General features: G+C 32.0%; 1 protein-coding gene across 2 annotated transcripts; it reads left to right on the forward strand.

The window, feature by feature from the left end:
* Positions 1-12115: 12115 nt before the first annotated feature.
* On the forward strand, positions 12116-14895 carry EIL3 (ETHYLENE-INSENSITIVE3-like 3). 2 transcript variants are annotated; one of them, XM_086446221.1, is made up of 3 exons: positions 12116-12276; positions 12864-14580; positions 14687-14895. In XM_086446221.1, exons 1-2 carry the CDS (start codon positions 12245-12247, stop codon positions 14575-14577), a joined length of 1746 nt encoding a protein of 581 aa, XP_086302347.1. In that variant the 5' UTR covers positions 12116-12244; the 3' UTR covers positions 14578-14580; positions 14687-14895. The 2 variants fall into 2 exon arrangements, with proteins under 2 accessions (XP_086302347.1, XP_086302346.1); XM_086446220.1 differs by lacking the exon at positions 12116-12276 and having other exon boundaries at positions 12323-14580.
* Positions 14896-15406: the final 511 nt, after the last annotated feature.

Consider the following 15406-nt stretch of genomic DNA (forward strand, 5'->3'; position numbering starts at 1 on the left):
TCCTATCTTCTCCTCAAAATTCGTTGAAAACGAAGGACCGTTGAACCCCGACGAAGAAGACAAAGTTGTCGGTTACGACGATAGCTACAACGTCACCCTCTTTGTTAACCCATTCACATCCATTTCCTCACCGTCCACCAAAAATCAACAAATAAGTTAGGGTATCATCAAACTCAGAGCTTCACTATGTTAGTAGAGGCTCGTCTTCTAGGGTAGAAATGAAGGAGAGTGCCGTCGTCGAAGGAGTTGCAAACCCTCGCTTACTTTGCATCAAACTCAACTCAACATTGACTCTCTTGCCACCAACTTTGATCCTTGTACGAGTTCATCACCTTTGGCGTTCACAAACCAAGTAAGGGACTTTCAATTCCTATTGGTAACTTTAGATTTTAAAATATGCATTTATGTTATTTTTAACAAAACTTATTGTTTGTTTTAAATCATAGGAATCTTTGTTTAAATTGAAACTCATGCTAGAAATAAAGATTTGATGTGTTTTATCTATGTTTTAAGTATTGAATTCATGGGTGGGTTGAAGGGTTTGAAGAACGGAACAAAGATCCAAAGAAGGGATTGAAAAATCCAAAAATCGCGAGGAAGTTCAGTGCTGTGGCAGAACTGTCGGTCCCACCGACAGAATGAACCTTCTACCGCCAATAAATTCCTTCTGTCGGTAGGAACCGTCGGTTCCACCGACAGAACAAAGTTCTGCTACCGATAGCATTATTCTGAGTCAGAAACAGACTCTGACTCTTGGCTTGACTTCCCCATTGCCTATACTTGATTTTCCACCCTTCATTTCATTAAAAACAGTTAAGTAAATGTATTTTAAGTTCTTTAATGAAATTAAGATTTTACCCCAAATTTCGAAATAATGAGAATGGTTTCGAGATCCGAATCTCAAAGGATCAAAATTCAAATTTTGGTTTCAAGAACAAAACGTAGATTTCGACGTTTTCGACAAATTTTCAAAATGTAATAACTTTCGCATTACTTTGAATTAGATTTCAAAAATTATATAGTGTCGAATCTCATGATCGAGACTTTCATTTCGAAAAACCCGTTTTCAATTTTGAGAACTTTGAAAATTTGAGTTTCCGACACTTAGCCAAATTTTCACCAGTTTTCCTTGTTTTTAACAGCTTTGGTTTCGTGTATCGTCGAGACCTTGTTTTGAATATACTTTGATGGTTTTCGATGGAAAGACCAAGAATGACTTTGAAAGATTGAAAATGAATGATTTGATTTGAAAAGACGAAAAGTGAAAATGGAAAAGGGATGAATCGGTAAAATGTCAGAATCACACCCGAGGGGTGATGTCTGCATTTTACATTGTATGTTGTATGTAGGTGGTGAAAGGATATCCAAGTTATTAATGAAAGGGTTGCATATTTATTTACGATTATGTTAGCGCGTGCGCTGAGTACTGTTATTTATTTTAAGCGGAGTGGCCACAGTTGCATGGTAGGAACTGGATATCCATTCTCAACCCTATTCTGTTAATTTTCTCTTTTGATTTAAATGAAAAATCATATATATACGTAGCTATTTTGTGAGCTGTTAAAGGGTTTGTGAATGCCTGAAGGGATAGTGCGTCACATCATCCGGAGGGGTGCACTATCCTGGGATGTACGGTAGGGACCACCAAGCTCATACGTGGTATGGGACGCATATGAGAGTGGAGTCACAACTGGAATCCGGGTCTATTCATTTCTTATCTTTACTAGTGAACGTGTATTGTAAAGGTGGTCGTATACGAGTGGAGTGTTATTTTGGAAATCACATGCACGCCTGATAGGCATAGACGAAGATGATTGGTCAGTGATCACTAACAATCTAGTAGTAGTCGAACATTCTTACATATCGAAAAGAGATCCATTGCTTACGGTCACGTCAAACGGCCCGCCTGAACCGGATAAAGGGTCACCAGTGTGGTAAGCGCAGCGATTGACCACAAAATCAAGAATTAAAAGCCAGATTTATATTGTAACATCATGTCCCGACTGGGAGGGATCCAGTCATGAATCCCAACGCTCAAATTTCATTACTCCACCACTTGTACTATGTATTTGTGCTATATTTCGAATTATAAACTGAAAAGCATGTCTACTATTTCAGTGTTGTCAACTATATTTGCATAACTGAAAAATGTATAATGAGTATGGATGATTGATGCTATGTGTAATTTTTAAACTGTTTAGTTGCTCATCCCTGGCTATATGTATTAGTTAATTGTAGCTTCAATTGTAAAACTTGCATGTTTTGAAATGATGCAGTATGATTATTCGATCACGTTAAGTTAGGTTATTAGTGAGAATTGTTTGTGGACCTACTGGGTAACCATTGTTACTCACCCTTTCCTTCCATTTTTTTTTAGTTGCAGAACCTTTGCTTTGGGAGGCGAGTGTTGAGCCATCCGTCGAGGAGCATCTGATTAGTCAGATCGACGACCAGTGTCCATTACCCGGTGAGCATTGGGATTATTTCTCTTAGGAGTTAGTTCGTCCTAAGAGGTGTACATAATGTTTTGGGCCGAGTGACAGGGCTATGTTAGAGTGAGGATAAATTTTTGTAATCCTGTATATTTTATCATTTTGCGCCACTCTGATCTCACCTTATGCCATTCGTCACTCATTCTCTTCCATACCTTGTATGTTTTTGTCACATGTCATATGCATGATTTGTTTGGTTATTGTTTTATCAGGTTTGAGTTCCGTGTAACGCTAACATAAACAGAGGAAACCATACCGAAATTTTGAGGCGGCCTTGGGATTGGTGTTAGCGTTTGGCGGAACGCCACAGAATAAATCTATAATTTTCCCAATTAATCATGTAACATATATGATAATAATTTTACCCTTCATATTCAAAATTTTATTTTTATTTTTTTCAACATTCAAATATCAAGAAGAATATAGGATTTTTAAAGAGGTTGACAATAATGAATTTGACATAGTCACAAAATTCTCTAATTTTTTTTTAAATGCCTAAAATTCTTCGAATTAGGAGTTAGTCAATTAATTTGATGAATTGATAAATTAATAGATGATCCATCAAATAATCATGAAATATAATAATATTTTTATCCCTCATATCCAAGATTTTAGTTTTTTTCAACATTTAAACATCAAGAAAAAGATAGGATTTAGAAAGAGGTTGAAGATGATAGGTTTTTGTAAAAAATTCAATAAAATATTTTATATAATTGAAATCGCATCGACCAAGCCGTCCACTAAATAACGAATAAGGGTCCGATTACACCAATCAGGATTTTTAAAGAATAGGAAGTTGCTACCTAGTTTAGGTCTAGATACCATAGATAATTCTAAAATAGATCAGGTTGGTCCACGAATAACGAATAAAGGATTAGATTACGGGTTTCCGAAGGTGTTAGGCACTGAACCCGCCTGATTAAGATGATCAATCTCTAGTACGATCCAAAAATATTTTACGGTCAACATTTAAATACTAAAGGTCAATCATTATCAAATTGCATCGGATTTACTAAACAAATCTTGCGACTAAGATAATTACATAAATTTTTGAATTTCGCATAGTGGAATCTCACAATTGATAAGGCTTACGTGGCACCAAAATTTAATGAATCGATTCAATCACATTAGGAAGAATGTGAAATCAATTTTTAATGACACGTGTACAAAAATCAGTAAGTCGATTCACATGCCCATTTCATAGAAAATTTCTATTTTTAACTTTCAATGTACACAAAATCAATGAGTTGACTCACGTATCCATTTCATAGAAAATTTCTATTTTTAACTTCCAATGTACACAAAATCAATGACTTGACTCACGTATCCATTTCATAGAAAATTTCTATTTGAAATTTTCCACGTACACAAAATCAGTGAGTCGACTCAAGAATTTTAATCAATGAAACTTGATTTTTTTAAATCATCACGTGCATCAAAATCAGTAAATTAACCCATGCATTTTTTAATCAACGAAATTTGATTAATATCAACAATCAATGAGTTGATCACAAAGTGAGTGAGTCAATCCTATAATGTTAATAATCAATGGGTTGATCCATTAATATCACAAAATCAGTAAGTCAATCCGATTAAAAATCAATGAGTCAGCTCTCTAATTTTGTATAAAAATTAACTCGATCGATTTACCAACATTAAAATCAATGAATCGATCCACTAATATTTCGAAAACTCAAATATTGCTATTAACGTCACGTATACCCCAAAAATCAGTAAATCAATTTGAATGTAAAAAAAATTTAAGTAATCAAAAATAAATAAATAAAAATTACCTTCAACAAATAATTGCTTGGATTCCTTCAAAAAAGAATCTCGAAATAACGTGTGACGCCAAATAACGTAGAAAAAAGATTATGTTCGCTATGAAATGTCCAATAAATCAAAGAGAGAATATTTTTAACGAGTAGAGGACGTCAAAAAGAGATAGAGAAGTTGTTGTTATTCTTTATGGAAAGAAAGAGTGTTGGAGAGAAGACATGAGAGAGAAGAGAGGACATCAAAAATGGGGGTTGTGATGGACTGTAAAATGTGGGAAAGATGCCGTGATAAGGTCTATGTCTGAGAGAGGAATGAAATGGGGCTATTGAGAACATTAATGGTTAGAACTAGGGACTTTTTTTGGGGGGGGATGTTTAAATGGTTGAAAAAAGGATGTAATGAAGAAGAACAACAACAAAGAAAATGAATGAAAGAAGATGGTTGGGGGGGTATCTTCTATTCTTGATTTCTTTTTTTTTTTTGTTTAAAGAGGGCAAAAAAAATTTAATGGTTGAAGGTGAGTGAGATGCTAATTTTAATGATAAAGAAAAGTAGAGTTGCTGGGAGAGTTGAGGACGATGGAGAAGAAAATTTGGCTATTGAGAATGTGATGAGTGTGGTTGTTGGAGAAGAAGGTTAATGATTTTTAATAGTAAAAAAATGGGGACTTGGGAACGATGGAGAATGGTATGAGATTAGTATTTTTTTAATGGACAAGGTATGGATTGCTATGAGGTTGTTATAAATATTGATGAAGGTGAGGCTGCTGTTCTTTAATGGTGAAGAAAGTGAGACTTGAGGACAATGGAGAATGGTGTGAGGTTGTTGGTTTTATCGACAAAGTATGGGTTGTTCTATATACGTTAATGAAGATGGGTTGTTGTGGTGGTTCTATAAATGAAACGTGAGAGAGGGAAAGAAGGGAAAGATGGGAGAAATGGGAGCAGTTATGGATAGATGAGAGAGATGGGAGAGAAGACGTGGGTTATTATTATTATTATTATTTTTTTTTTTTTGAATTTTTCTTTTAAGAGAATGGGAGAGGGATCCCACGCTACTCACTTCATTAATGGGTCCTTGTCGATGAATTGTCATTGGTCGATAATTTGATTTTGATTCCAATTGGTTGATTTCGATTAATTAATTTTTTTATATTCAAGTCGACATTTTGATTTGAATTTGAATTTGATGTTTTAAATTTAATTTAAATTTATATTTTATTTTAAATTTTGAATTTCGATTGTTCAATTAAAATTTTATTATTGGTTGTTGGTCGATTTGATTTTATTTTGATTAGTTGACCGATTCGATTTTAATTCTATTTTTACATTTTAATTGGTTGAGTGATTTTTAATTTAATTTTGATTTTTAGCTTGACTTTGATTTTTAATTTGGATTTGATTTGTATTAGATTTTTAATTTGATTTTCGATTTGAATTTGATTTGAATTTTAAATTGGTTTTTTGGTTAAATTTTAGTTTGATTTTCGATTTGAAATTGATTTCAAATTTTGAATTTTAATTGGATCTTAATTTTTAATTGACTTTGATTTTTCTTAGATTTTTAATTATATTTTGATTTTATTTTATTTTTTATCATGTTTTTCTAAGAATCAAGTTTTTAAGTCAAAGTTAGACATTGAAGGGTATTTCGATCATTTTTATGATTTTTTCTAAATTTCTTTGTTTTTATCGATTTGGGTCTCGTTAGACTCGAAATCACATTTTAAGTGCAATGGAGGTACTTTCGAGATTTTTCGGTGGTCCAAAATTTATGAGGGGTATTTTCGTTATTTTGGTGATTTTTATAGATTTTTACGAATTTTAGCGTGAGGTTTCTTTCAACCCTTATGTGATTATTGCTAAGTCTCAAAGTCATATTTTCCTGTCGTAGCTAAGTCTCTCAATTATCAAATTGTGTATCAAAAATAAGCGTACATACTTGCTAAGTCGGACGTAAGATGTAGCAATCTTACGTGTGCATAAATTTCTATGTCGAGTCGTGATGACTAGGGGAGATTCAAAGACTAGAAAAAGAAGGAATTAAGAACAATACTCACAAGCCTTTGAGTTCTTTATGCTCATCATTAAGAATCCACAACAACCGGATGACGAATTGTCGAATTAGGCAGATGCAAAAATGGAGTGTATACAATAATCACTTAAATTTTCTCATTTTTTTACGAAATTTTCTAGATATGATCCAAATTAATCGAATTCAACCTTCACTAAATAATTACAAAATCCAAACTTAGATTTATCAAATGGATTATGTTATAATTTCTTATTTACAATTGAGTCACTTTAAATAATGCATATTCAGGTATTTGATTCCATGGTTCTACTTCTATTTGTGTTAAATAAATTATTTTTATATTTTCTTATAATTTTTCAAAAATAAAATCAGATAAAATATGTTTTGATAAAACTTTTGAAAAAAATTCGAGAGAAAATTTTGAAAAATGCAAGTTTCGCCCTTCAGATCGTTATTTTAATATTTGGAAATCGCTATAGTGGTCTGATCACTGCAATATCGATTTCAAAATCGTTATTTTCTCAATATCTCTATTTATTTGTGTCAAAATCATTATTTTTTTATGGCAGACATTTTTTTATGTCGAACACATTTTCAACACTATGTTAGACATCTAACATTTTCATTTACTTTGAGGTATTTAATAAAAATAAGAGAATATCTCCTATTTAGAAATAATGAAAATGGTTTAAAAATCAAAATTTCAAAGGATCAAAATCTAATTTTTGAATTCAAGAATAAAATGCGAACTTCAGTGTTTTTGTCAGATTTTCAAATTTCATTTTCTTTTATCACTTTTTGAATTATGTTATAAAATTATATGAAGTCAAATATCGTGATTAAGACTTTCATTTCTAAAAACTCATTTTTCATTTGAAGAATTTTGAAAAATCACATTTTAAATACTTAGTTAAATTTTTACAATTTTCTGCAATTATAATTATTTATTATCTTATCCCATTTTTAAGTCTTTTCTACTTAACTATGACCATCATATAAATTTTGTTGATATTATAGAATTTCAAATATTTTTAAAAAGGATGTACTTTGATAGATACTTAAAAAAAATGAATGATTGATTGATAGATAGATAGAGAAAATATATGTTATATACTATTTGAAGGCTAATAATCTAACATTCTCAATAGCTAGGTCATGTGAGATTGATAGATGAATGAAAATAATATCTAACATTTCAAGACCATATAAGATGCGACTGATTGAAGAATGGATGAATGGATGTACATAATTTAACATTAACTAGAAATCATTACCATTATTTGTAATTTGAAAGAAAAAAATTATATATATGCACTTAAATAAAATTATTTTATTTATCAAAAAATGCTCATAAAAAATCTAGAGAAAGAGTGATGCGTTGCTATATTTCTGAAAGTGGTAGGTCAATCTAGGATAACACTTGTGATTCTATATTCCTTAGTAGTATGAGATACTTTGGATAGTAATACGATTTATGAAATCTAAGAGTTTCTCTTCTTTTTTTCTAATGAACTTTTATATGTAAAGACGATTTTTGTATAATGTAGAGATAGTCAAGGTTTACATGTATTATTTCTTGATAGACTTAGACTAGTTAAAGATCACTAAAAATTTATAGTCGTCAAATGGTCGACTTCACAATTAGTTGAACTTAATATTGGGTTCTTGTTCAACAGTCAATCTTAATTGGATAAATAGTCACCCAACTATGATATGTTAAACTAGCCACAAAATCAGATAAAAACGATGTCATTTCACACCAAATATTAAGTATTGGAATATTGTTTTACCATAGTCAAGGTAATTATATCAACGCATTCCTTAACTCTCTTATTGACTACACTGTTGTGTTTGTATTGTGTATGTTTATTTATTTTGTGATGTTATGTTGATAGATATTTTTCTTTAAAAATTTTGAAGCATGATAGAATATTTTGATGATAAAATTGATAGATTGATGACTATTACAAATGTTTCTTCTTTGCATTTAGTTTATATTTAAATGTTATGTTATAATAAAACTTATATTTATTTAAATGTTCAACATGATTTTAAATTGGATGTTGTAACTAGATGTTAGGACAATATATTTTCTACTTAAAAACTCCTAGCTACTGATCCTTCCATTTACCATTTTAGATTACTTGACCGTGGAAGAGTTGTTTTATAAGAAAGTCTCTAAGAATGAGCATATTGATGAGTACCAACCACTTTCAGCCTGTGAAATATTAGAGTACATGATATTATTTTTATCGTTCAAGAAACTTATGTTAAGGCACTATGTGTCATTATATTCAATACTAGAAATTGTTATATCCTTATGTAGTTTGGAATGTTTAAGTCTTTTGAGATTTATTTTATAGATCTGGATTATGATTGATATTAATTTCTGCAACTTTAATTGTTGGTTATTAGTTTTATTTTCGTTGCGATATAACTGTTGAATAAATTATTGTCTATTATTATATATTATCATGATTTATGATTGATAATCATACCTTGAAATTTAGTAGAAGAATCTTTAGGATTCGTGTTGGATTTAGACGTGTAACACTTCCCACAAGTAAATCATACATGTGGTCATTTATCCTTGCCTTGTCTTCAGTACTTTTTAGCCTTCTTCTTTACTCTTTATTTCTTGATCTTATTCTCAAAATTTAAAGAATTTTGGGATTATGCTAACATTCATCATTTTCAACATCTCTAAAAATCCTATCTTCTTCTTGATATTTAAATGTAGAAAAAATAAAAAATAAAATTTTGGAGGTAAAGTGTAAGATTGTTATCATATATGTTATATGATCAGTTGAGGAATTGTAGATTAGTTCGTCAATTCACCTATTAATTATTAACTCTTAATTTTAAAAATTTTACTATTTTTTTTTTAAAATTCAGAGAATTTTATGACTATGCCCCTGAATTTATTTTTTATTTTTGTTTTGACAAATCGCACGTATTAACCACAATACATATGTAGGTAGTTAAATATAGTCACTTTTATGTGAAAAGACATATAAAAAAATTTATATAAAAGATTTTATTAAATTATTAAATGAATTTTTAAATTTCTTCCAAAGATGATATATATAGGATTTGAAGAAATGAATTAAAGAGGTTCATTGTATCTAGTCTAAATTTAAGCTCATGAATCCAAATTAATAGACTTAAGTGCATTGATCAGGGTTCATGGCATTTATATGGTTCATAGATCAATGTTCATTCATTAATTCTACATAAATGAATTTAGTTAGAAGAGATAAACCTAAGGTTGGAAAACTTTTTTAGACATATATATATATATATGCACTTAAATCGAAAGAATTTGTGGGACATATATCAATTAATGGTGTTTCATTGCATTAGGTACACCTTCACTACTATATAAACCCCCTTAATCCCATTGGTTTTGGCATCATACAAATCTCATAAAAAAATCTCACACATCTCCTACATCTTTTAATTTTCTCTTCATTCTTTTGTGAGACTTATTTTCTTCATAATTTTCATAGGCATACTAAAGAAACAATGTACATGATCCTACCAAGTAGTGCAAACTTATAGAGGAATGGATCAAGTCCAGGCTAGGTTGAATCCTGTAGATATTGTTGTCATGTTCCTTTGCACAAACAGGGAGTTCCAACTATCTTCAAAAAACGTTTATGCGCCTCTGAGCCAAGTTGATTTAATAAAAAGATTATCATTATTTATTTATTTCTTACAACAAAACTAAGTTCTGTGTTCAATTTCCAATCATTTAAAGATAAGTCAACTCTTCTGTCAATTATATCTCCACTCTATCTAATTCCTGTTAATACCAATAATTTGATGGTCATTTTAATGATACAAATTTTAATCGTTATGAAGAACAAATATATTTTTTCCTTTAACAACTTGAGATTGTCTCTTTTTTCTTTGAACCATACCCTAGTATAACTCCTGAAGGAATTGATAAAGATAATACTATTGTTACTTCTAAAGCCCAAAAATGGATAGATGATGACTATATATGTCGTTGCAATACTGTGAATCTCTCATTGATCAACTCTACAATCATTTTTCTAATAAGAATAAGAGCGTCAAGGAACCATAGGATACTTTGAAGACTGTTTACATGGCAAGAGAATTTAATATCAACAATTTCTTTGTTGAAAATTATGTGGACTTCAAGATCGAACATTGAAAATCTATTGTTTCTCAAATTCAAGAAATCCAAAAGACACTCTATTGTTTCTACTAGAATGGCCCTTGATAAAAAAAAATTATGTTGAGACAATTGTCTAGAAATTGCCATCCCGTGGAAGGAATACCGCACCAAGCATATTCACATAAAAAAGATCAATCATTTAAAAAACTAGATGTATCATTTGAGGATTGATGGAAAAGCTCACTTTAAAGATAAGAAGCATAATAAACCATAATCACAACTCACATCATGGAGGCAATGACTAAGAAAAGATCATTTGAACACCAAAATTCTTTGAATTAGGAGTTAGTCGATTAATTTGACAAATTGACAAATTAATGGATGATCCCTCAATTAATCATGAAATATGATGACATTTTTACCCTTCACATCCAAAATTTTAGTTTTTTTCAACATTCAAACATCAAGAAAAAGAAAGGATTTATAAAGAGGTTGAATATGATAGGTTTTGGTAAGAAATCTAATAAAATATTTTATATAATCTCTGAAAATTTCTTAATTTTTTTCATGAAACTTTCTGAATCCAAATTCAACCTTCATTGAATAATTACAGAATATGAACTTTGTTCCTACGGATTTTGGTAAGAAACCGAAAAACATATTTTGTATAATTTTCAAAATTTTGCGAATTTAATTTATCAGAATTAATAAAATTGAACGCCCTCTGAATAATTATCAAATATGAACTTTGTTACTATGTTCATGGGATAAACTACTGTGTTAATTGATGTTGAATCGGTTAGAGGGGATTTTGGACCAATCGGTTTTAACTGGATATGTGTTTACTCCAAATTTTTTATTCGGGTCCAAATCCGAATCTGAATCAGATCCTACTAGTTCAAACCATATCCGATTTTTTTTTTAACTCAGATCCTACTAGCTCAAACCATATCCGAATTTTTTTTTTAACTCAGATCCTACTAGCTCAAATCATATCCGAATTTTTTTTACTTTCATTAAACCCATATTCAGATCCGATCCGATTCGATTCAATCCGTCTGAATTAATTGATTTGGGTTGGTCGATCGAATAATTTCAAATCATTTCAAAATAATTTATTAAAAATTGTGATTTGAACTTAAGACCACTCCTCTTTTGAAGAGAAGCATTGACCACTTTACCTAATACTCATTTGTTAATGAATGATAAACTAAAATATAGCATACAATATACAAATAATTTATCATTTGGATATAGGGATGGATTTGTATTTGACCCATATCCGACTTGGGTCAAGGGACATCAACTCATATACGACTCATATTTTAATTCGGATATACTAGAAAGAACCAAACCCGCTAAAAATCATATTCGATTCCCTTGGATTTCAAATAAAATTCGACTCATTTTAAGCCCTAGGATAAAAGTATACAGTTGTTATTACCTCATATTTAGCTATCTAGTGACCATTCTAATAGGAAAAAGTAGCTTTAAATATTTAAAGAAAGTTGTTCTTGCCACACCATTTTTTTACTAATGCCTCATCAATTGTGTGCAGGAATTGGTTTGCATTAGTAATATTTGGTGTGGCAATAGTATCTATATATTTAAATGGTGTGAGAAGCCATTTAATTTGCCTGGTCATATTAAAAGTGACCTCCACTTATCGTTTGTTTTCTTCTTCTTAAAAAGCTATCTTTGGCTTTGGCGAGGAAGTAGAGGTAGAGAAAAAAAAAAAGTCCCGTTTGTTTAGGGTTAGAAGGTTGCGTCTGAGAATCAAACGCTTCATCATCTCATGGAGTTCGAAGAAATTGGAGCTGAAATTTGGTATACAATTTTTTATCTTTTTTTTCAATTCCCCAAAAAATATTCATCTGATTTGTCTCTGTAGATTTCCATTTTTGTTTAATCTGTTGTTGAGGTGATTAGATCATCGTTCTGGGATTTGGTTTTTATAATTTCTTTGATCGTAGAATGCTTATGCAATTTTCGTTAAATTGGGTTTGTCTCTGAAAAACACAAAAAGGGTTCTTTGTATATGTGAACCATTGTTGTGTTTGTATGGTAATTTTGATAACCTTCTGAGGAATCCTATAGAAGAGATTTTTTTTTTCTTTTTTTTTTGGGATATTTTGGAAGATGGGTTTTGTTTAAAATAAAGAAAGGGAAATTGGGTCTTATGGAGAAGTCAAAGAAATATGTTCTGAACTGCTCAGATACCTGAGAAACCCAAAACAGGGATTTTTTTTTGTTTTCCTCAATCTTAGAAAGAAGGGTTTTCTTTAAAAAAGAAATGTGTAAATAGTTGGGGACTTTGCTTTTTTGTTGTTGTTTTTTTTTCCCATTTTAAATAAATTATCATTTTTTAATCGAATGGAACATCTTCTGATGATTGCGAATGTGATGGGAGACAGTTCGGATCTTGAAGGGGATGGCATTAGGTGTGAGAATTTAGCAGAGAAAGATGTTAGTGATGAAGAGATTGAGCCTGAAGAATTGGAGAGACGAATGTGGAGGGACCGTATTAAACTCAATAGGATCAAGGAAAGGCAGAAACTAGCAGCTCTACAAGCCATAGAGAAGCCAAAGCCCAAGCAGACCATTGACCAGGCACGGAGGAAGAAAATGTCCAGAGCACAAGACGGGATCCTTAAGTACATGTTAAAGTTGATGGAAGTTTGCAAAGTACGCGGATTTGTCTATGGGATCATACCTGAGAAGGGGAAGCCCGTGAGTGGTGCCTCTGATAATATTCGGGCTTGGTGGAAGGAGAAAGTGAAGTTCGATAAGAATGGACCTGCGGCCATAATGAAGTATGAAGCAGAATGTTTTGCGATCGGGGAGGCGGAGAACAAGCATGATGGGAACCCCCAGAGTAACCTTCAAGACCTTCAAGATGCCACTTTGGGGTCTCTTTTGTCAGCGTTGATGCAACACTGTGAGCCTCCTCAACGGAAATACCCATTAGAGAAGGCGATCCCACCACCTTGGTGGCCTTCGGGGAATGAAGATTGGTGGATAAAAATGGGATTACCAAAAGGCCAAGTTCCTCCTTACAAGAAACCCCATGATTTGAAGAAGATGTGGAAGGTTGGAGTGTTGACGGCTGTGATCAAACACATGTCACCTGACATTGCAAAGATAAAACGACACGTGCGGCAATCTAAGTGTTTACAAGACAAGATGACTGCTAAGGAGAGCTTAATTTGGTTGGGAGTGTTGAGCCGAGAGGAATCCCTCATCATGCAGCCTAGCAGCGATAATGGAGCTTCAGGCATAACCGAGATGCCTCCAAGGGGTAGTGGAAGAAGGAAGGAATCTACGTGTAGTAGTGATAGTGATTATGATGTCGATGGTGTGGGTTCGGTTTCATCGAAAGATGACACCAATCGACGTGCCCACGATAAAGAGCAAGTTGAAGAGCAACCTAGGAAAAGACTGCGCGGAAGGTCGACCCATGTTAACCAGCCAGAAGCATTACATCTGCATGAAGAACCAAGAAATAATCTTCCAGATATGAACCTTTCGGATTTGCCGTTGGTTGGAGACCAAATGCACATCGCCCAAGTTGAAAATAGTCCAAATCCAGCTTTGATGCCTTTAGAAAAAGATTTAGGGGGCCCAACCGAGTTGCAAGAACCCGGTTTTCTCAATTTTTCTGCTCTTCCTCCCATACATGTAGAAACCACACAAAGCATGTATGTTGGTGGAAGGCCGTTATTGTATCCCGTCGGGAGAAACGCAGAATTGGATCATGGAACTACATACGATTTCCATAACCCATCAGCAGGATATGGGCTTCTTCAAGATAAACAACAACCACAGATGAGAATCGGTGATCCCCAGATCAGATCAGAGGAAAATGGAGTTCATGCGCAAGTGTTGCAAGGAAACACAAATGAGATTACTGCAGAAGAAATGCAACATTATTTTAAGGATACACTTGATAGCGTGCGAGATAAACCCCACCTAGAAACTCAATTTGTGTCTCCGCTTGATGGCCTTTCGTTAGATTTCGGAGGATTTGATAGTCCGTTTCATTTTGGAATCGATGGTACTAGTTCATTAGATGCTGCTGACTTGGACTTTTCGCTGGATGAGGATTTGATCCAATACTTTGGAGCATAATATGTGAGTAGATATTTTCTTCAAGAACCAACTATTTGATCTCTTTGTTACAGTTAATTGTTATCACATGAAGCTTATATTGATAATTTTTCCCTTTTATGGATTGCAGAAGCTGATCTCAAGTTATGATTTTACTGATCTCAAGGTTGTAAGTAGATAGCTCCTCATATAATTTGAATGTAAATCGATTTATGTTTCCAACCCAAACATTTGGAATAAGGCATGTGTGATGTTGATGAAGTTTGTAAGTAAATACAAGAGGTCATTTTTTCTTGTAACTTTGTCTTCTTCAAGGTATTCAATTTCGATTTCAATATCTATTTCAGTCATCTTGGAAATATTTCGACCAATGTGGAAATCAATAGAATTTTCAAGGAAATGATGGGAATAGTATGAAATGATAGAAATGTTAGGGAAATTTTCATTAAAAGTGTAGGAAATAATAAAACATAAATGAAAACACACCCAGAAGTCATCAAACTATAATAAACTGTGTATAAAAAATAAATATAGTAAACAACAATGTGAATTTTAGAAATGAAGATTAGTAAAATTTCGCTACACGTTGGCGTGAGCATCTAAGATCCTGATACCTAAAACTATATGCTTATTGGAAATAAGAATAATAATATCACATAATTACAAATACTTTAATATGTGTCACTTTCTTAAACATATTATTATAATCAATAAAAAAAAATACATTTTAACTTTATCATACCTATTTTTTATTTTTTAAATATGTACGAATAAGTTAATAATATGTCTAACTAATTAGAAGATAAATGATTGATTGCATGTGTGTACTACAATATTTCAATCGAAGTTT

This window comes from Akebia trifoliata, chromosome 6, assembly GCF_017979445.1.
Source record: "Akebia trifoliata isolate Shusen 1 chromosome 6, ASM1797944v1, whole genome shotgun sequence".
NCBI classification, from domain to species: domain Eukaryota; kingdom Viridiplantae; phylum Streptophyta; class Magnoliopsida; order Ranunculales; family Lardizabalaceae; genus Akebia; species Akebia trifoliata.